The 21,571-nt window shown below is 50.1% G+C and overlaps 3 protein-coding genes across 5 annotated transcripts; 1 reads left to right on the forward strand and 2 right to left on the reverse strand.

Moving 5' to 3' along the window:
- Positions 1–256: 256 nt before the first annotated feature.
- On the reverse strand, positions 257–5,212 carry LOC110561784 (25-hydroxyvitamin D-1 alpha hydroxylase, mitochondrial). The gene is made up of 9 exons (XM_021658310.2): positions 4,984–5,212; positions 4,226–4,416; positions 3,644–3,846; positions 3,358–3,558; positions 3,067–3,239; positions 2,640–2,806; positions 2,366–2,444; positions 1,620–1,817; positions 257–1,303 (listed from the first exon to the last, which is right to left on the reverse strand). Exons 1-9 carry the CDS (start codon positions 5,176–5,178, stop codon positions 1,190–1,192), a joined length of 1,521 nt encoding a protein of 506 aa, XP_021513985.1. The 5' UTR covers positions 5,179–5,212; the 3' UTR covers positions 257–1,189.
- A 1,937-nt stretch (positions 5,213–7,149) lies between these two features.
- Mettl1 (methyltransferase 1, tRNA methylguanosine) lies at positions 7,150–10,977 on the reverse strand. Of its 3 annotated transcripts, none has more exons than XM_021658224.2 (6): positions 10,829–10,977; positions 9,883–10,046; positions 8,590–8,774; positions 8,375–8,488; positions 8,117–8,218; positions 7,150–7,960 (listed from the first exon to the last, which is right to left on the reverse strand). In XM_021658224.2, the coding sequence occupies exons 1-6, from the start codon at positions 10,915–10,917 to the stop codon at positions 7,805–7,807; spliced, it is 810 nt and encodes a 269-aa protein (XP_021513899.1). In that variant the 5' UTR covers positions 10,918–10,977; the 3' UTR covers positions 7,150–7,804. The 3 variants fall into 3 exon arrangements, with proteins under 3 accessions (XP_021513899.1, XP_060226959.1, XP_060226960.1); XM_060370976.1 differs by having other exon boundaries at positions 10,833–10,965; XM_060370977.1 differs by having other exon boundaries at positions 10,726–10,937.
- Positions 10,978–11,378: 401 nt separating this feature from the next.
- Eef1akmt3 (EEF1A lysine methyltransferase 3) lies at positions 11,379–21,439 on the forward strand. Its single transcript, XM_021658203.2, has 3 exons — positions 11,379–11,675; positions 11,783–11,894; positions 19,310–21,439. The coding sequence occupies exons 1-3, from the start codon at positions 11,499–11,501 to the stop codon at positions 19,717–19,719; spliced, it is 699 nt and encodes a 232-aa protein (XP_021513878.1). The 5' UTR covers positions 11,379–11,498; the 3' UTR covers positions 19,720–21,439.
- The last annotated feature ends 132 nt before the right edge of the window (positions 21,440–21,571 follow it).

Genomic DNA, 21,571 nt, shown 5'->3' on the forward strand with positions numbered 1-21,571 from the left:
CCACACTCACATCTACCACCCTCTTAAATCCCTTCCAAGAAACCAGGCTAGACTTGGCTGTTTCCACTACAGACAGAAACATGCCTGAGTCTGTCACAAAACTCTTTCAGACGGATCATCCAGACCTCCCATTGTTATGGGAGTTCTCCCAGCTGGGTGATGGGTGTCAGGATCCTGCTAGGAGTTGGAGAAAAGTAAACCCAAAGCCAAGGAGCAAACATTTTATTTTAAAAATAAATATTAAAAAAAAATCAAAATGAAAGGAAGACAGGCTGGGAGGATGGGTCAAGCCGAAAGGTGGGGAGACTTGGAGCGGATCCACTTTAGAGTGGTTGAAGAGGTTGACGAGCCGAGGGGTGTTAAACATGCTGAAAGCTAGGCAAGGGCGGGTCCACTGCACTAGGAGCAAGGGAAAGAGAAGAGGGCTGGGGAATCTAGTGAGCGCTCACCCCTCTGCCACGTGCGCCCAGGTCCGCCTGGCAGTGTGTGGTATACAGCCAGGGTAGACCCTGACAGGAGCTATAGACTGATGGAGCCAGAAGCGGTAGCTCATGTCTGTAGCTCCCACAGTCGGGATTGTGAGCTCAAGGACAGCATGAACTACACAGTAAGACTCTGTCTTTAAAAACACAAAAAATCCAGTAGGCCATGAGTATCCTCACTCTTCTCCAGGAGCTCACATGTGTAGAAAGAGCCCAAGCAGGTGCAGGGCAGATGCATAGTCACTTAGCTCGTGCCATGATAAACGCTTAGACAGCGAGTCAACGGACACTGAAGAACAGCGGTTGGACCCCTCCCCAGGCCGCCCAGGGTAACACCTGAGTTGGCACTTTAAGGCTCTGTTAAAATCCGAGGGCTTTGAACTTTGAGGAATGACCAGAAGTACTGAGCAGGGGAAAGACTCAGTTCTGTGAGGACCTGCTGACTCAGGTGAGCACAGACTTTGCACATAGGTCAGCTCTGCTCTCTGAAGTCTGAGCAGACAGATGAGGGAAAGCATGCCTCTTGAGCTTAATAAAAAGTGTCCTAGCCAGGCACAGTGGTGCACACCTTTGATCCTAGCACTTGGGAGGCAGAGGCAGTCAGGTCTCTGTGAGTTGGAGGACAGCCAGGGCTACACAGAGAGAAAAAAAAGTCCTGTCTGGAGAGGGAAGGCAAAGGCAGATGACAACAGCTCCCTTCCACAGGACTATCTTTCTACAAACTGTAGATTGATGCTTCTCTCAGGTACCAGGACAGTCCGAGTCATGGGTTTGATTGGGAGAGCACCTGGCTCAGGCAGCACCTCAAAATGGGTCAAGATCTGAAAAGGTAGGAAGAAGGTTATCACTATGGGTAGGTCTAAAATGGGACCTTGATTGGTAAAGAACATTTTTAGCATTTTAGCATTTCTGTTGGGATGGCATCAATGGCCAGTAAGGGACTTCTTGGTCAACCAGGACACAAGATTTATGGGAGGGAAGATAGTCCAAATATCTTTGCTTATACTCCAGACCTATAACGGGACTGTCAGTGAGACTGTCTGCTGAGTCTATGTTCTGCTGTTTGTCAGGGGTCAAGAGCACCCATGTTTACAGACCTTTCTAGTCAGGGGATGGTATAAGTTCTAGATCACTTACCTGGGCCAAAGCCATTTGTAGTTCAAGCTCTGCCAGGCGTCTCCCTATGCAACTGCGTTTGCCAAAGCCAAAAGGAAGGGATGCAAATGGATGGGGGGCAGGGCCCTCTCCCAGCCATCGAGCTGGGTTAAAAGAGTTTGGCTCTGGAAACTGGGCAGGGTCCCTTGAAGTGGCATAGTGACATAGGGAGACCAGTGTCTGATGGGAAATAAAAACAAACTCGTCAGTTCAGTAGCCAGGTTTTGTGTCCACACTTGCAATTCCAGCCCTCAGAAAAGAGAAGCACATGGATAGTGAATTGAAGGCCACCCTTGGCTATATAGCAAGATCCTGTCTGAACACTCCTACCCCTCCCTCCAAAGGCTCAGAGTTATCAGTGTGAGCCCAAGAATGCAGAATCGGGAACATGAAGGAGAGAGTCTGTGGACTAGTTTAAAAGTAGGTGTTAAGCCTGTGAGGTGGCACACATCAGTAATCCCAGCAGTCAGGGAGGCAGAGGCAGGTGGATCTCTGTGAGCTCAAGGCCGGTCTGGTCTATAGCGTTAGTTCCAGCACATCTAGGGCTATATGAAGAAACCCCATCCAAAAAGCCAACCTCTCCCAAAAGTAGGCCCTGGTTGGTGCTGAAGAACTTTCTTTACCCCATTATCCTGGAGGCTGGGGAGTGGGGCTAGACCAGCTTTGGGGATCGTCTGAGAACGCTTGGGCCCATGGTGCTAAGCAGCAGCTCAGCAGGATTTACTCACATTTGGGGGGATAATATAGTCCCCTACACGGATGTCTCTGTCTGGGACACGGGAATTCCCAGGCACCACAGGGTACAGTCTAGGTCACAAAACAAAAGATGGATTCAGTCAGGTGAGACCAGAGAACACAACTCTTGTCCGCCCTCTCTCCAGCTTCTGAACTCCGGAGTAGATGCGAATTTTCTCTCTTCTCATTCCCTCCTTCCATCCACTGTCTGCTTCCTCAGCTCCCCTCTAGCATTTTTTTCTAGTTCCTACTTTCTTTCTCCCTCACCGTAACACTTCCTTGATTACGGCCTTCAGCAGGGGGAGCTGAGACAGAGCAGTGGCCTGCGGGTGGGAGCCGGGGGCCGCAGCAGCTGTGATCTCAGAGTGGAGAGCACACTGGACTTCTGGGTGCTGGGAGAGCTCATAGAGCGTCCAGGAGAGAGTATTGGATACCTGAGGGAGCAGGTGAGAACAGCTGAGGTTTTTGTTGGATGTGGGGACCCGTGAAAGGGGTAGCGTGGGGAGGAGGTGCTGAGCCTGGATTCCTGAATTAGAAAAGTGGCCCTAGAGCTGGGGGTGGGGTGGGGTGGCACTGGATGACGAAGACACCGCAGGGAAGGGGACAGGGGCTGGGGTGAGACAAAACATGGACAGATGGACAGTTGGGACAGGGACACTACACTCTGGAACTCCCAGGATAGAGAGAACCTCACCGTGTCCACTCCGGCCAGCAGCAGCTCTGTCACATTCCCTACAATGGACTGAACAGACAGCTTTTCCCGAAAAAGGAAGTGGGTTAAGTGATGCCCCACGGGCACACCCTCCTCAGGCTTTCCCTGCTTCCTCATGGCTGCTTCGCCTCCTTGCTGCTCCACGCGCTTCTGGGCTGAGAAGGAAGGCATACTGATGCCCGGTGCAGCAACTTTAGAGTCCTCTCTCTCTCTCTCTCTCTCTCTCTCTCTCTCTCTCTCTCTCTCTCTCTCTCGCACACTTTTGCTCTTTACCAAAGGCAAACATCTGGTCCCAGTCTCGGCAGAGGCGGGCCCAGGGTCCGGGTATAAGGCGGTGCAGCCAGCTGGGCATTGCCATGGTCAGGAGTGTGGACACAAACACCGATCCCACTGCACGGATGAAGGTCTGTGTGTCAGGAGGGACTTCAGCCTGCAGGCAGCCCAGGCGTGAACCCAGCAGCACCGCGCCTATTCCTGGCCGAGAGGGGGCGCAGTCAGACGTCGGGAGTCTGGGGCCCAGAGCCACCTACACCGGTCCCTGACTGTTTTGAGGACTCACCTTCTAGGCCAAATTTGTAAAACTCTCCCGCCACGTCCAGAACTAGGTCGGGTAGCCCAGAGCCACGCCCCCGCTGGCGCCTTAGTCGTTGCACAAGGTCACACACTACGGTGTCCAGAGTTCTAGCATAGCCAGCGGCTGCTTGAGGCCGGAGGAGTAGTGGGGCCAGGAGACTTCGGAGCCTCTGCCATTCTTCACCATCCCTGCCCGGGTGCAGAGAAGGCGCGCCAGGGATGTGAGCGTGTGTGGAGTAGGCTAGGGTAACGAGCCCCTGACCTCCGCTCCCGTCCTCTTTACTCATTTCCTACCCAGGGTTGGGAGTGAGTTCTTGAGTAAGCTGAGTCCCAGAGGCGCACATTCTATCCAAATGCAAGTATCCTCGCCTATCCCAGGGAGTCTGGTCTCAGAGGCGAGGGGGCGGGGCAAGGGCTCCGCTCTCCCTGACTTTGGACGGAGTACAGACTGGAGAACAAGGAGATGCTAGAAGGTTGGTGGAAACAGCCGATCTCCCTCCAAACCCAGTTTCGCTGGATGCAGGGGTGGGGGCAAGGATGGGGGATTAGGGTTCAGGGGTCGACTCACGCTGTTAGCAATCCGCAAGCCCGCTGGTGGCGGCGACGGTGCTCTGCCCAAGATGAAAAGCTGCAGCGCTCTGGACAAGGGCTCTCTTGTCGCAGGAGCTGCTCCACAAGGGCAGGGGCGGCCACATATACTGTGCGAAGTGTCCCGAAGCTGCCGGACCATATTGGCCCGTAGCGCGCAGCGCCCTGCACCTGAGGACCCGGGCAGAGGACATTTGAACACTTGGGCGGGCGATTCTCAGTTTGGGTTGTGCCAAGGCTAAGGGTGCTGGCTAAGATTGGGAAATGGGAGCTTTTCCAGTACAGCCCTGATGTGGCAAAACTTTTTCTTCTATTCCGTGGAAGAGAGGGTATGGCAGAATAAAAGAACTTTGCATTAAGCAGACATCCAGGGCTTCTTTAGTTATCTGGCTCTAGCCTAGGGGGAACCCTTCTTTTATGGCCCCTCTCCTCGACTGCACCTCAAGAGCCTCCAGTTAAAGAAAGGGAACGAGTAGCTCTAAGCCAGATCTGCAGGATAGCACAGCTCTCCCGGTCCTCCAGCGTTCTTGTCCTGGATCTCCAGGTTTCCTGTCTATAAAGTGAGATTCCATCCTTTGGCCAGGTGTAGGTATAGAATCTGGGACAGTAGAACCTTCCCTAGTCCCAGCATGAGTTTTCCACAGGTACCCATCCTCACTGGCTCTCCCTCCCGAGTTCTTCACTGTGGTCCTTTCTGCTGTAAAGCCAGTTCTCCCAGCCCAGCCCTACCATTCCTACCTGCAGCTCATGTAGCCTGGACAGACCCCCTTTGCAGAACAGGTCATAGAGGAATGTAGGCACAGAGGGCCCGGGGATGTCAGGCAAACTCCGGACTACCGAGTCGGCGCCTCTGGAGCCCAGCGAGGCATCCAGCTGTGGAGGCAGGTGGACTCGGTGGAACACTCTGGAGGCCAGCTTGACTGCCTGGGTCATGTTCAGGGAGTGAGTCTCCTCAAGAGCATCTTTTGCACTTTCTTGAACCCCTTTATAACCCTTGGCCCTGGAGGTGAGGACGCTCCTCTCCAAGCTCTCCAGCCAATCCCTTTGCAGAATGGACTGTGCAGCTCAGCAGCAGGAACGGTAGGCGTGGCTGGGCTGCCTCCTGCCTCTTTTGGGTCTCCTGTAGCAGGAGCCCTGCCAGAGGTCTCAGGCTCCTGTGTTAAGCCCTGGTCCAGCAGCAGCCTAAAGTCCTTCTGGGAAAGACTACTTTGTATGGACTTCAGGAGCCAGTACCCGATATTCCCATGGCTCCCCTGGAGAGCCATGCCTTCTCAGGCCCATTCTTGGGAATTCTCCATCACTCAGGAAGGGAAACTAGGTGGAAGGTGCAGTTTTAGTTGCCGCCATATCCTTGGGTTGCCCTTTCCTTGCTGTGTGGACTCATCTGCAGTAGCCATACCTTCCTCTCCTCTCATGTCTATAGCTCAAAGGAAAGACAGCATGTGGGCTAACATGGTACCAGCCATGTTCACCCTTTAAAATTTTTTATTTTAGATTTATGGGCATGATTTTATCTTAACACATGTGTACCATAACTCAGGTGCCAGTGGAAGCCTGAAGAGGGAGTTGGATCCCCTGAAATGGAATTATGTTCAGTTGTGAGCCATCTATGTTGTTGGGAACTGAACCCAGGTTCTCTACAAGGGCCACTGAGCCATAGATCCAGCCCCTTATTAGAATTTATTTTTATTTTATGTGCACTGGTATTTTGCCTGCATATATGTCTGTGAGGATGTCAGATTCTAGAGTTACAGTTGTAAGCTTCCATGTGGGTGCTGGTATTGAACCCAGGTCCTCTGGAAGAGCAATCACTGTTCTTAACTGCTTGGTCATCTCTCCAGCCACCACCACCCCCATCCCCTTTTAAGCTAGGATTTCTCTATGTAGCCTTGGCTGTCCTGAATCTCCCTTTGTAGACTAGGCTGGCCTCAAACTTATGAAGTTCCACCTGCCTCTGCCTCCTGAGTGCTGGGATTAAAGGCGTGTGCCATGGCTGAAACCACCACCTGGCCCCCCTTTTTTTTCCTAAAGACTTTAAACTTTTTCCTAAAGACTTTATGGGGGAAGGGGGCATGCACGCCTGTCCACACATGACAGCAGCTACCCAGAATCTAAGAGAGGACACTGGGTCTCCTGGAACTGCATTCTAGGAAGTTGTGGGCCGTCTGTCTCAAGTGCTGGGAACTGATTTGGGGTCCTCTGGAAGAAGACTGAGTGCTCTTATCCACCAAGCCATCTCTCCAAACTCCATCCTTGTTTCTTGGCGAAGGGGGTCTCTTAGCCAAGGAGACCCCCCCCCTTCAGACATGGAGATTAGGGTTTGAGGGACAAAGATGAAGGACCAGCAAGGTGGCTCAGCAGGCAAATACACTTGACACCAAGCCTGATGACCTGAGTTTGATCCCAGGGACCCACAGAGTAGAAAATGAAAACTGACTCCATTGAATCGTCCTCTTACCATCACATAAGCACTGTACATACCCTCACCTCCTACACACAAAGAAATGTAAATAATAATTAACAACAATAATGATACAAAGGCGGGTTTGTTTGGTTTTTTTTTCCTTCCAAAGTAGGTAAGTTTAGAGATCCTGTCTCTGGATAGAATGAAGGCCAAGAACACACACCCTGAATCCCAAGCTGACTTGGCCTCCTTTAGGCACTGTTGTGGTCAGCAGCATCTTACAGCTTTCAGCTGCAGAACCCTCCTGGGTAGAGGCTGCAGAGATGGTGCAGCAGTCAGTTACAAGCTCTTACAGAGATGCAGACTTCAGTTCCCAGCACTCACATGACAGCTCACAATCGTGTGTAATTCCAGTTCCAGGGAAATCAACTTCCTTTTCTGGGCTCCAAGGGCCCCAGGCATGGAAGACATACATATACACAAGCAAACATTCACACACATAAAATAAAAAATGATTCTTTAAAAAGGAATTTCCCAACTTATGTCCCTGCTCCTCTGCCTTCTCTCCCCCTACCTCTCCTTGTCAGGTACAACTATGCCAGTCAGTCAGCTTTGAAATTCTAGAATCAAAGTCCAACATGGTAAAGACAGAGGTCTCTACCCTCTTGCCCTCTGGAGACTCTCCAGAGACAGCAACAATAAAGGCAGCACAGATTGCCCATGTCAGGTTGTAAACAGGGAGAAGCTGGTGGCAGGCACGTGATACACATCCCAGCCCTTGCCTGGGCACGTGGGCACACACATTACCCCAGGGCTGCAAAGTAAACATTCTGGAGGGCAACCTGAGAGAAGCACACAGCCTAAGACAGTGGGGTGCTGCAGCCTTTACTCCAGCCAAGCAGAAACCCAGGAAGAGGAGAGCACTGAGGCACAAAATGCCCACACCCTCCAAATGTCTGCTCTGGTCCAAGGTGTTTGACCTTCTCGGTCAACTTTGTTTGCTTTCTTCTGACAGTGGGGGAGTCTGTGATAAGCAAGAACACAGCCTGCACCCCAACCTCTTGCAGTCCCACCAGTCTGGAAAGGCCCGGAACGGGGAGCTCATCTTTTGTCCAATCACTAGAAGACAGGGTCTGGCTAAGGCAGGGTGAGAAGTCAGTGGTCGGGCAGGGCTGGACTGGGGGTCACTGCCTGAAGGATGGGATCCTGCATTCTTCGGAAGATGGCTGGGAAATTCTTTCCTCCATTGCGTAAAACTTTCTTTCCTTCCTCAGTTGAAGTGCCTAGGTGTCCCACAATGGGGTCTTCACTCTGCAGAAAGAGGGTCCAGCATGTCTCTGTCCAACTTTCAAAGTGCCTTAGAACCACGAGACTCCCAACCTCCCGGCTCTAAGCTGAGCTCAAGGACTACAGGGCCCTTCTGAATGGGCCTGCATTCTTGAAATTCCCTCAGGGCGTCATACTTACTAGCTCCTCCAGAGGCACACGCTCAAACAGTGGGTGCTCTTCAAAATGGGTGCACATCCATTGGTGCAGCTCCGGCACGTCGGTGATGGTGTATACCAGGCCCTGTGCAGGCAACATCATTCTAGATAGAAGCTGCACGTGGCTGAACAATAAGGTCACGAGAATCATAGTACAGCTGCCTAAATGTGGCCCCCAAATTAAAGTCTTAGTGAGGAACCCCTGGGTAGGCTGCTTACACCGTCTTCCCTCCCAACTCACCCCAACTCTCAGCACGTAGGCGTATTCTGCCAGAAGTGTGGGGCTGATGATTCGCCATTTATGCTTCGTTCGCTTGAAATGTGGGTCAGGAAACAGGAAGAACATCTTCGACAGCTGTGTGACAGACATGGACCAACAGGATTGCTCATGATGCCCAGCTTCCAGCTTCTACCTTCCCCCTGCCTACCCAATCAGGGCTGTTCCCCAGCCTGCACCTGGCCCTTGTGGAAGAAGTTAGGAAGGTGCTTCATGGCGTTGCTGCGAAGACAGGCGATGTTCTGGAATCCGCCCCCAGGAGCTGCGCGCAGAGCTCGAATTCTGTCCTGTACGTAGTCCGACACCTTCACCCGAATCTCCAGACCCAGAATCAGGGTATCTGGGAAGATTGGCGACAGTGCCACTGGGGACAGAAACACCAATGGGACCATCAACGCCATATTTTGAGGAAGAACAAAGAAGTTAACCCAGGGGAAAAAAGTTTTAATTTGTAGACATCCAAGTCAGGAATCGGCAGAGACTTCTCTGCAGGGGACAGAAAAGCACAAAACTGTTATACTGTCACAGAAGCAGGTGTGGTGGCTCATGCCTTTAATCCTAAGAGTTGGAAGTAGGGAATTGGGGGACAGAGGCAGGCTGATCTCTGTGAGTTCAAGGTCAGCCTGTTCTATGTAGGAAGTTCCAGACCAGATGAAGTTACATAGTGAAACCCTGCCTCAATAAAATAAAATAAAATAAAATAAAATAAAATAAAATAAAATAAAATAAAATAAAATAAACAACAAGAATTGTTATGTAGACTAGAATAAAAGGGCGGAAGCTACAGGTACCATTTACATTTGCTTTAGAGGTTTCACCATGATGTCATGATGTAGCTTCATCTAATCTTTGTAACACTCTCTGGTAGACTGTGAAGGTGGGGAAATTGAGGGCTAGAAATGCTCAAGACCATTGAACTATCAAGGAGGAAAGCTTGAACATGAGCCAAAGCCCTCAGTCTCCATGCACCATGCTCTACTCTGTCATTCTGTTATCTGTCTATAGGAGAAGATCTAAACATAAACCAGAGGCATGACATGCATGCTCTGAAAACAAAGCCAGTTTAACAGGAACCCCAAAACATGAGAGTAGAACAGACCATCTTCTGATGAGAAAGGGGTAGGTGAGGGAAGCAGTGGAGTCCCCAAGAAAGACAGTTCAGGATCAGTGGCCACAGTAGCTGATCTCTGACGCTTGTGCTGACCGGTTCACTGACCCAGCACAAGGCAGGTGAAATGGCTCATGGAGGGATGGAGGCAGACAGAACCTAGCTTCTAAGAAATATCTGAGGCAGCCCCTCCCTTCTCCAGGGCAAAGACCACAGACCCAGAGTAGAAGGAAGGTGGGGCTCTCCACACTGATGTCACCAGTGTCTGGTCCTAGGAGGAAAGGTCAGCCGAGCCTGCCTCCAACCTGCTGAGGTGGCAGAACCCAGGCTTCTCCTGGTCCCAGGGAAAGGGCCAGCACATTACCTAACAAACCACCATAGCCGCAGCCTATGTCTGCAAACTCCACTTGAGCCCCAGATTGCTTTTCTTTCTCATCCTTTGGGTCACCATGGCTCTTATTTTGAGTAAGCGGAGCAAAGAACTCTGGGTAGAGCTCAGACCAGTCCATCTCCTCTGGCTTCACAGGGCTGTTGGAAAGAAGACATAAGACAGATCAGCGTGCTGGACATACTATTGCAGACATGCTTGTGGAGGTGACAGGCTTCTCTAAGAGCCCACAGTCGTGGGCCATGTGGTGTCTAGAAAGCAGAATGGAAAGTCTCCTGGCTCTGAGGGTGTCAATCACAATTCCATCATGAGGCTATGGTTGCTCATCTGCTAGGCTCTTCTGGGTATTGAAGTATCAGGTAGTTGTCCTTTCTGGGATTCAAGCTCTTGCTCCCAGAGACCGACTGCCTAAAGCACTGGGCACCACTTTGTGTGGGGAGGACAGACCAAGGAGCGGCCGGCAGTGTGTATATGCTTACGTTTTTATAAACACAAAAAACGAAACAGAAGGCGCTGTGGTGGCGCGCGCCTTTGATCGCAGCACTCAGGAGGTAGAGACAGGTGGATCTGTTTGAGTTCGAGGCCACCCTGGTCTACAAAGCGAGAAACCCTATCTCGAAAATACAAAATAAAATGAAAAAAAAATCGTAAGATAGAAATGACAGCTTGCTTAGTTTCTTCATTTTAGTTTCAGCAACGTTTTTTTGCTTTTTTCCTTATATTAGATCTGGTTGGCAAGTCCAACCAAACTTAGTCTACAACACCACGCCCCCTCCCAACCGGTCAACTCCGCCTTCTGCGAATCCACCCTCAACTGACGTGTCATCCGCATGGACCTCCAGGTCCACCTCCAGTCCTAGCTGCCTTCCCAGGCTGCTCGACGCGCCCGCCCGCGCTCCCGGATCCCGCCCGACTAGCTCACTAGCGCAGCGTGTGGTCCGCCATGGGGTTGGAGTGGGCGCGCTGGCGGTAGTAGCGCTTCTGCGGCTGGGGGGCTTCGGCTCCCGCCATGCTGCCACACCATCCACGTGGAGAACAGAGGCTTCGGGCGCGGGGTGATGACGCACTAGTGGGCTGCCAGCAGGCCCCGCCCCTTAAAGAACCAGGAGCAAAGTCGGCTGCGCCCGGCGGAGAGAACCCTGAGGGTAGCTGCAGGGACACAGCCTGCGCGCTGCTGGTCTCTAACCTTGCGGGAAGGCAGCTGCGGGCACCCTGCCTCCTCTCTTAGCTCATTTCTGCCTAGTCTGGCTTCCCAAACGCCTGTAGGCACCTGTGCGCCCCACAGGTGAGCGGGATATGAGGGACCCGCCTCTGACAGTACAAGCAAGCATCATTTCTTCTCCCTTAGGCTGGCCTCAGACCGAGTCTGAGCTGTGTGGTACTGCGTGGTCTGTGCTGTGTGCGCCAGGGACCCGGGCTCGGGGCTCATCCCCATCCATCTCCAGGAAGTCCAGCTAGAGGAAGGAGGGCGAAGTGGGGAGGCGGAGCCCGGTGCCTGGGTGCAGCCCATATGGCTAGCCGGCCCCAGCCTCAGCCTCTCCAAGGACTCGGATCCAGCGCTGGCCGGGGTGCCCGGGTGCTCTATCTGCCTGATGGCCAGCTCCCGCCCGGACCCCGACCCAGAGCCCGAGTCTGTGTTCCCACGGGAGGTCGGGCTGTTCGCCGACTCGTACTCAGAGAGCAGCAGGTTCTGCTTCTGTGGGCACGAGCTGAGCATCACGCAGAACTTTGGGTCGCGCCTTGGGGTGGCAGCACGCGTGTGGGATGCGGTGAGGAATGGGCTGCCCTGAGAGGTCCAATCCCCGGACCCCGCCTCTCTATACCGAGCTACGGTCGTGACAGTTTCCCCCTTTCTCTTTCTTTCTCTCCGTCATAGGCTCTGAGCCTGTGTAGCTATTTCGAGAGTCAAAATGTGGATTTTCGAGGCAAGAAGGTGATCGAACTAGGCGCGGGGACGGGCATCGTGGGAATCTTGGCGGCGCTGCAGGGTGCGTGAGCTGGCATTGCGGCGGGAGGAGGGGAGCTGAAGTGTGGGGAAGTTAAAATGCGGATGGGCTGGGCAGGGGTTTTGAACTCTGTTCGGTTCTTTGCTTTTAACAAACCTCTACTCCTCAGCGAGTCAGGCAGCGCTGTCCCGGACTCGCTTTTTAGACCAGGCTGACCTCGAACTCACAGAGATCTACCTGCCTCTGCCCCTCGAGTGCTGGGATTAAAGGTATGTGCCACCAGAGCCGTCTCTCTCTCTCTCTCTTTCTCTCTCTCTCTCTCTCTCCCTCCCTCCCTCTCTCCCTTCTTCCCTCCCTCTGTTTCTGTCTCTCTCTGGGTGTCTCTATCTCTCTCTGTCTCTGTCTGTTTCTGTCTCTGTGTGTGTGTGTCGTGGTTGAGGCAGGCTCTCTTGTCCAGGCTGGACTAAAATTCATTAACTACCCAGAGAAGGTTAGCCGTGAATGCCTGGCCCTCGGGCCTTAATCTTCCAAGTGCTGGTGTTACAGGTGTGCCACTATGCTCCAAAACAGCCTTAGGTTTTTCTCGCTAGAAGAAACAAAATGGTGAATTTGGGAGAGCCAGGGTGTGAATGAATACATACACTCATTCTAGATGTAGGGTGCTAACTAAGAAGCTGAGACCTGGGAAAGGAGTCAGGCAAAGTGCTTCACTTTGAGCAAGAAGATAAAAAATTCCTGACCTGTGACCTAAGTCATGCAAACTAGGATGTCCTGATTCACAGGGACAGAAGTGGGTCACACTGAGGGAAGTCTTTGCAGAGGCAGACATTTATCTTTCTATTCATCTGACCAACCTGTGAGTCTTCTGTGTGCCAAGAACCATGCTGGGGACTGAGGGTGTGAAATCACACAAGGATTTCCTCTCTCCAGAAACAGTGTGGGAAGATGCTGTGGGACACACGATAGGTGCATGTGTGTGTATGTGGAGGTGTGCTCGTGTGTAAGTATGTGTGTGTATGTGGAGGTGTGCTCGCGTGTAAGTATGTGTGTATGTATGTGGAGGTGTGCACGCGTGTAAGTATGTGTGTATGTATGTGGAGGTGTGCTCGTGTGTAAGTATGTGTGTATGTATGTGGAGGTGTGCACGCGTGTAAGTATGTGTGTATGTATACGTGTGTGTGTATATGTGTAGTGTGCGTGTGTGTCTTTTTGTGTGTATGTATGTGTGTGAGAACACCTGTCTTTACTTACTGTCACATCAGCTGCCGCTCTTTTGTGTGGTGTTTAGTTGCCAGGTCTGAATTCTGGATGTAATCTATTTTCTCACTTGTACCCAGACTCAGCCAGCCCTGTCTTCTTAACACTTGCACAGCTGCCCCTTCCTCATCCCACTTCCGGTTCTTGCCCTGACTTTCCTAAGTGTCTCATGCTTCCGATTGGGAAAGGTTAGGACTCCCAGTCTGACCTTGTGATCTGACCACACCGAACCAGTTTCTGCCTCAGGCTTTCTCATCATGAAGCAACGTCCACTTGGGGATGAGACATTATCTTGTCACGTCCCTGCTTTCCATCCTCATACCCTTCCTGTCCTGTGCATTCATTCATTGGTTTTTCAAGACAGGGTTTCTCTGTGTAGCCTTGACTGTATTGGATGCGTTTTGTAGACCAGGCTGGCTTCAGACTCAAAGAGAGCCACGTGCCTCTGCCTCCCTGAGTGCTGGGGTCACAGGCATGCACCACCATGCTGGCTATCCTGTGCATTTTTTTTTTTTTTCTGATATGAAAGAGGTTTATTTGGGGGAAGAAGAGGGAAAGATAGGGCCCAAGTAGGCCATGTAGGTAAAGAGAGAAAGAGACAGAGAGAGACAAAGAGAGGGGGGAAGAAGGTACCCAGACAGAGAAGGGGGAGAGAGATTTTCTTGTGTCTTCTGGATCCACTCCCAGCTCCCCAGCCTGAGCCACCAGCATCACTTGCAAATACTATAATAAGTAGTCAAACTGGTTTTGAGTTCGGGCCCCACCTAGATTGTGGCTCGCACTACCCCATAGTCAGAAGAGCTTTTCACAGCACCGTCATCATCATTATCACACCCACCCCTCTGTGGCTTCTCATGCCTTCCAATGGCCTGCCGCCTCTCCACCTCTTCCTGTGCTTCCCTGCTCCCGTTCTTATGTTTTCTATTAGCCTTCTGTCTGTTCTGAAAATTTGCTTTGATGTCCCCTCCCTTAAAGACTTCACCAGGGCTGCACTTTCTGCTTGAAACAGTCTCACTGTCTGGTTAATGCAAATGTATTCTCCATTGCTAGCTCAAACTGTCCTTCCAAAGGAAGGCTTTCTACACACACACACACACACACACACACACACACACACACCCTGCCCAGGCTGGCTTAGGCCTTCTCTCATTTTATGCTGGTTTTCACTGAGCCCAGGCCCTTGTGTTACCCAGCTGGTCTGTACACTTCCTTTGCCCATTCATCTTGCCATTCTCCTAAACAGCCATTTCTTACCTTCTCACTCTTCAAACTGTGGATGCCTTCTTTGCAATTATCACCCTTCTCTGGTGACTTTGTTCCTTCTCAATGTGTCTGAGTCCTCAGAAAATGGCCACAAATTCATGTCACAATATCTACTTACCTGTGTCTGTAGCTACTGCTTTTCATCTTGTTATCACAATGGACATACTAACTAAAGTAAAGCTTTCCACTTGGCCATAAGACAGTGAGTCTTCCCAGGATCTAAAGATAATGTCCCAGCAACCCCTTCTCTTATCTCTGCTGTATTCCTGTATTGTTTGTTTCTCTTTGGGTAATACGTATATTCTGACTGTCTATCTATCTACTTATCTATCTATCTATCTATCTATCTATCTACTTATCTATCATCTATCTATCTATCTATCTATCTACTTACCTATCATCTATTTACCTATCATCTATATATCTATCTATAGTGTGTGTATAGATGGTGTGTGTATATGTATATATGATATATATGCACATGACTGTGCCAAAATACCTATAATGTGTGTGTATGTGTGTTTGACCCTACATCTCCTGAGCCATTTCTAGGCGTGGGAGAGCATTCACAGTTATATCACTGTCTACAGCCCCTCTTTCTGTTCTTTTCTTACTCTATCCCTGTCAGGTCTCACTCCCTCCAGGGCCCTAGCTGGGGTGGTGAGCTATAATGTGTGTGTATGTGTGTGACCCTACGTCTCCTGAGCCATTTCTAGGCGTGGGAGAGCATTCACAGTTATATCACTGTCTACAGCCCCTCTTTCTGTTCTTTTCTTACTCTATCCCTGTCAGGTCTCACTCCCTCCAGGGCCCTAGCTGGGGTGGTGAGCTATAATGTGTGTGTATGTGTGTGACCCTACGTCTCCTGAGCCATTTCTAGGCGTGGGAGAGCATTCACAGTTATATCACTGTCTACAGCCCCTCTTTCTGTTCTTTTCTTACTCTATCCCTGTCAGGTCTCACTCCCTCCAGGGCCCTAGCTGGGGTGGTGAGCTATAATGTGTGTGTATGTGTGTGACCCTATGTCTCCTGAGCCATTTCTAGGCGTGGGAGAGCATGCATTCAGTTATATCACTGTCTACAGCCCCTCTCTTTCTGTTCTTTTCTTACTCTATCCCTGTCAGGTTTCACTCCCTCCAGGGGCCCTAGCTGGGGTTGTGAGCTATAATGTGTGTGTATGTGTGTGTGATCCTACATCTCCTGAGCCATTTCTAGGCGTGGGAGAGCACACATTCACAGTTATATCACTGTCTACTGGTCCCTCTCTTTCTGTTCTTTTCTTACTCTATCCCTGTCAGGTTTCGCTCCCTCCAGGGCCTAGCTGGGGTGGTGAGCTTCACTTCCAATCCCATGTTTTGACCTCAGGAGTCAGTTTCTGGCCCACTCCAGTTGACCTAGCATTTGACAGTGATACTCCCATATCCTTGAAATGTCCTTTGCTTTCTGGGCCAGCACACTCTGACTTCCACCTACATTACTGGCACACTTTTTCATTCTTTCTTGTTGATTCCCTTTCATCCTTACAACAGAAACTTTGAGTGCTCCAGAGCTCAGGAGAGGCCTTTTGACCTCTTCTTTTTTTCTGGCTAGTCTCCCTCCTGAGAACTCACATCACTTTGCGGCTCTGAATGTCCTTTTTCTTGTGAGGACCATGGTTCCTCATTTCTATATTCAGGCTTGTTTGCATCACCCAGTGTCCACTCAGTATCTTCATGTGATTGCTTGATAGACACTTCAGACTTTGCTTCCAAATGAAGTCATGCTCTCATTTCTATTTCTAGTGCCTCTCCTAAAGCACCCTTCATTTACATAATGGGCAATTTGGCCTGAGTTAGGCCAAATGTTCGAAAACCATCCTTAATCAAAAATTTCCCCCACCCGGTGTGTGTGTGAGAGAGAGAGAAAGAGAGAGAGAGAGACAGAGTCAGAGACAGATAGATAGACAGAATCAATTTATTGACCTTATATGAAGGGTTTGATTACTTCTTAGCCGTTGTCATGGCCAGATCTCTAGCTAGCATTATCTCCTCCTCTGGTCATTGGAGTTGCCTCCTGACCAGTCTCACTGGTTCTGTTCTTGCTCTTCTACATTGTTTTGTTTGCGTGTGTATTTATTTATTTTTGTGTGTGTGTGTATGTGTTCTGCCTGGATGCTCGTACCACATATGACGCTGGTGCCTGAGGAGATCAGAGGAGTGCCTGGATCCCCTGGAACTAGGGGTACGGGTGTTTGTGAGCCCCCGTGTGGGTCCCCTGCAAGAGCAGCTGGTGCCCTTGACCAGTGAGCCATCTTTCCAGCCCTTGCGTTTTTAATCACAGCAATCAAAGTGCTTCTCCTAAGTCTGGAGGCAGTGTGGACGGTCTTCCACTTCAAAGCCCCTCCCCCGTCTCCCCACTCGGGATTCTGTCCGCCTCTGTCTCCCTCTTGCCTACTCCCGCTGCTGTTTGTCCTGCTGTTCTCCACGCCTGCCAGGAACAGCCTGCCTCCAGGTCTCTGTGGCTGCTCATCTGGTGTTTGGTAGACTTTAGCCAGGGAGAGCCACGTGGTTCGCTCCACCGCTGCCTTCAGGTCTTTTCCAAATAAAACTTGCTTAGTGAGGATTTCCCAAGTGTCCCCTCAAGTGGTCATGCCCTTCTGATGCCTCACTGTATCACGTGCCACAATTTGATGTTTTGTGTGTCTGATTTCTTTTCTTTCTTTTTTTTTTTTTTTTTGAGGCAAGGTCTACTGTAACTCTGGTTGGCCTTAAACTCCTAATGTTCTTGTTTCTTGCTTCTACCTCCCAAGTACCAGGATTACAGATATGAGCCACCAGACCCTGTTTATTTTTGGTTTGTTGACAATGTGTCTTCCCAAGTAGCCCAGATGGTCTGGTGCTCAAGGTCCTTCTGCCTCGGTTCCGCAAGTTCCGTGGCTACAAGCAGGTACCAGGTACCACCATGCCTGAATATTTCATTTATTTTGATCCTGTCATCTTTTCTTGTTACTGTTCTTCTTCTTCTTTTTTTTAATTAAAAAAGTTACATGTGGGGTGGGGCAGTGGTGTCTCATGCCTTTAATCCGAGCACTTAGGAGGCAGAAGCAGGCAGATTTCTGTGAGTTCGAGACCAGCCTGTTCTCTAGAGCGAGTTTCAGAACTACTAAGGCTACACAGAGAAACTCTCTCTTGAAAAGCCAAAACAAAAAAAATTACATTTGTTTATTGAAGAGAATGCATTTGTTATGGCATGTGGAGGTCAAAAGAATATTTTGTGCCAGTCAGTTCTCTCCTTCCACCACATAGGACTCAAGGATGAAAATCAGATAGCCAGGGCTGGTGGCTTGATCTATTGACCTATTGCCCCATATCCCTTTGTTTAAAGCAGGAGTCATGTAGCCAAGGATGACCTTGAACTTTTGATCTGGCTGCCTGTACCTCAAAATTACTTATTTGTTTGGTGGTATCAAACCCAGTTTTTATGTACTCTACCAACTAAGCTCCAAACCAAGCCTCTTCCCTTTACATTTTTATTTATTTTAAACATTACTTTTTTTTAAAATTATGTGTAGGTGTGTATGTCTGCAGAAAGGCCGTGCACATGGGTGCAGGTGCCCTCAGAGGCATCAGATCCCCTTGGACTGCAGTTTAGACCATTGTAAGATGCTTGATATGGAGGCTGGGAACTGAACTTGGGTCCTCTGGAAGAGCAGCAAGTGCTCTTAGTCGTTGAGGGCTGTTTCTCCAGCCCTCTCTGTTTTACTTAGTCAGGGTCTGGATGTTTAGCCCGAGCTGGTCTCCATCCTGGCTCTGCCTCCCGAATGCTGAGACCACAGGCACGTGCTGCCACCGCTACAGGCAGCCGCTGGCGCTGTTCTGTAAACTCCGTAAGGGGCGGGTGCTCATCTGTCTCCTGCACTGATGCTCCAGACACCTGGCGTACACACCCATGCTGAGGGTGTGAGTGCACTCTTACTATTTCTGCTTTCTATCCCATTAATCCTGGTTCTGACCGAGCAGCTGCTTTTGTGATGCTATGAGTGTTTCTGTCTGGAATGAAGCTTTCGGGAGGCCACAGTCTTGTTTTGCCTCCTGTTGCATCCCTAGCACTTAGCAAGTCCCCAGGACACGTGTTCAGTGTGCGAGGAAAGTGTTCTGAAATGCTGACCTAATTGTCTTTTACCCTTGGGCTGGGAGTATGTCTCTTGCAACATGCTTGCTTGCCTCCTGTGTGATCACAGTCTATCAAGCCTGACTCTTTGCAACCAGTAGTTTTTTGTTTTGGATCTTGACAATTTTCTTTCAATTTCTACATCTTCTAGACCAGTGGTTCTTGGCCTTCCTAATGCTGTGACCCCTTTATACAGTTCCTCATGTTGTGGTGACTCCAACCATAAAATTATTTTTGTTGCTAGTTCGTAACTGTATGCTTTGCTACTGTTATGAATCATAATTTTAAATGCCTGAGGTTTTCAGTGGTCTTTTGGGGTCGCAAGCCACAGGCTGAGAACTGATGTTGTAGATTCTAGCCTTCCTTGACTATGCCATGCCCTCTGCCTGCTAGGTACCCACACTCCCTATTCTCTGCTCAAAAAGCCTCAGCTGACTGTCCTGTGCTTGTCCTCTTGGGCTCAGCTGAGGTCACGTCTTCTGAGTTTGTGAGGGTGGGGGTGCATAGCGCCTTCCTTGCTTGGTCTTGCCCAGGCTTTTGCTGACAGATGGTTGTTGTGTGTTGGGCAGAGAGGTTGAAGATTATCTCAGAGAGAATGTTGATGTTGTAGAATGTAGAGTAATGAGAGTGGCCATGGGTGACATTGAGGTTAGGGCAACTAAAAGCCAAAGAATGGACTTTGGGCTGGCAAGACATGAGGCCTTAAGGTCTCTGGACCCTGTAGGCCGGAGTCATGAGCCCTTTCTTGGTCCCTCTGACTTGGATTTCTCCTCCTTGCTCTCCCTCAGGGGGGGATGTTACCATCACTGATTTACCACTGGTCCTAGAGCAGATCCAGGATAACGTCCACGCTAACCTGCCACCTGGAGGCCGGGCTCAGGTGTGTGCCTTGTCCTGGGGAGTTGACCAGCATGTCTTCCCCGGAAACTATGACTTGGTGCTGGGGGCAGATATCGTGTACCTGGAACCCACCTTCCCACTGCTGTTGGGGACACTCCGACACCTGTGCGGGCCCCATGGCACCATCTATCTGGCCTCCAAGATGAGAGAGGAGCACCAGACAGAGACCTTCTTTCAACACTTCCTGCCCGAGCACTTCCAGCTGGAGCTGGCCCAGCGGGACGAAGATGCGAATGTCAACATCTATAGGGCCAGGCACAGGGAAGTGGGACCTGAAGGACATCACCCCTTCTGTTGACCTCAACTCTTATCCCAGTGGAGGAATGGCATCTCTCCAGAGCCCTAAACATCAGGACACGAGAAAAGGATGCAGTGCCTGTCTTCTTTCTCCTCTTTTCCCTTTGGTTTCCCTATATATTCTTTGGAGACTACTTGACGAGAGTGGCAGAGCCCTAGAAGCATTGAGTTTAAAGCACAAAAAAGGCCCAGCACTTGTCTGCAGAGGAGGAGAGGGTATTCAGGATACGTAGGAGTAAGGGAGGGAAGCAGGGGATGAATAGTGGCTTCAGGGAGATTGCTGTTGATCACTTCCAGTTCTTTAAACAGAACGGACTTAAAAAAACAAAACAAACAAAACAAAACATTCTTTGACTATTTTTTTTTTGTTTTGTTTTTTGTTTGGTTTTTCAAGACAAGGATTCTCTGTGAAGCATTGGCTGTCCTGAACTCACTTTGTAGACCCAGCTGGCCTTGAACTCACACAGATCCTCCTGCCTCTGCCTCCTAGAGTGCTGGGATTACAGGCGTCCGCTACCATGCCTAGTTCTTTGACTTTTTTTAAAGGAAAATATGAGCATTAATTATCTCTTCTGCATCCCTAAACATGTAGCTATTGCCAGAGAGCTGGGTATCGAGATGCCTCAAAATTCCTGTTTCTTGCTACTGAGATGTTGCTAGGACAAGTCTCCTTGGCCTGAGCCTGGTAACTCGCAGCAGAGCTGTCCCTTTGGGCTATCGCTTCTTTGTGCTCTACAAAGTTCAAGACCTGCTCACAGACATCATGGTGTAGCAAAGTCTCTGGACTGAGTTCTAGGTTCTTCTGATCTCCAGTTTTTCCTTCTTAACTTGTTCTGTCTTCTCTTCTTGACTCTTCCTCAGGAGAAGTCTGGTTGGGCTCTTTTTCCTTACTGCTTAGGAATACAGCCGTCTTTGGTGTGTCTGCCACCATCGCCATAACCGCCTCGCTACTCCTCAACTCTCGCCATCTTCCAACACCTGCTCTAATTCACTTCTTACTGCAAGAATCAATGTCTTTGCTTGACACTGAGGCACGCCCCAAAGTACTTTGTATTTCATTTCCTGCTCCTTTTGCACACTTAGCCAAGTTGCAGTTTGCTGTGCTTTGTTCCCTAACTCTATGCCAGCATTCTCTGACTTCTCCACTTTCTGAAGGATTCCCTTCAAGGAAGGGCCATTGCTCCTTATCAAAACTCAATCTTTGCCTCTGGGAAAATCTTCCTTTTCTTGAGCCTTCTATTTGGACGTGATTTTCTTGTCAGGAGATCTTTTAACTGCTTAGGGACCTTATATTTTCCTATCTGATTTTTTTTTTCAAGACAGGGTTCCTCTGTGTAGCCTTGGCTATCCTGGACTCGACTTGTAGACCAGGCTGGCCTCGAACTCACAGAGATCCACCTGCCACTGCCTCCCAGAGTGCTGGGAGCACAGGCCGGTGCCATCGTGCCTGGCTGTTACCTGAGTCTTATTTCCTTACCAATAGATACATTACATTGGAGGGTAAAGCTGTGGTTTATTCATTAGTAATTCCCTGAAACTGGCGACAGCTCCGGGCACACATGTGTTCAGCGGATATTAGCAGATATGCTAATTCAGTAATTATTTATCCGGTTTGCTGAAGAAACTCCACCTCTCGAGGTGAACCAGGACATAGTTCCCCGAGTCATAAATGGATTAACGAATATGAAAGTGCATTGGAAATAAACATAAAGTATCACCTACATGTCTTGTTATTTTGTGACAACTTTCATCGAGCACTCTTATGCGCTAAGTCTTTTGAAATGTTTTAAGAAGACAAGCAATTGCGGCGGTTCCATTCCTCCGGCCTGCAGGCGGCAGCACCCCGCACCACG

This window comes from Meriones unguiculatus, chromosome 17 (genome assembly GCF_030254825.1).
Source record: "Meriones unguiculatus strain TT.TT164.6M chromosome 17, Bangor_MerUng_6.1, whole genome shotgun sequence".
NCBI lineage: Eukaryota > Metazoa > Chordata > Mammalia > Rodentia > Muridae > Meriones > Meriones unguiculatus.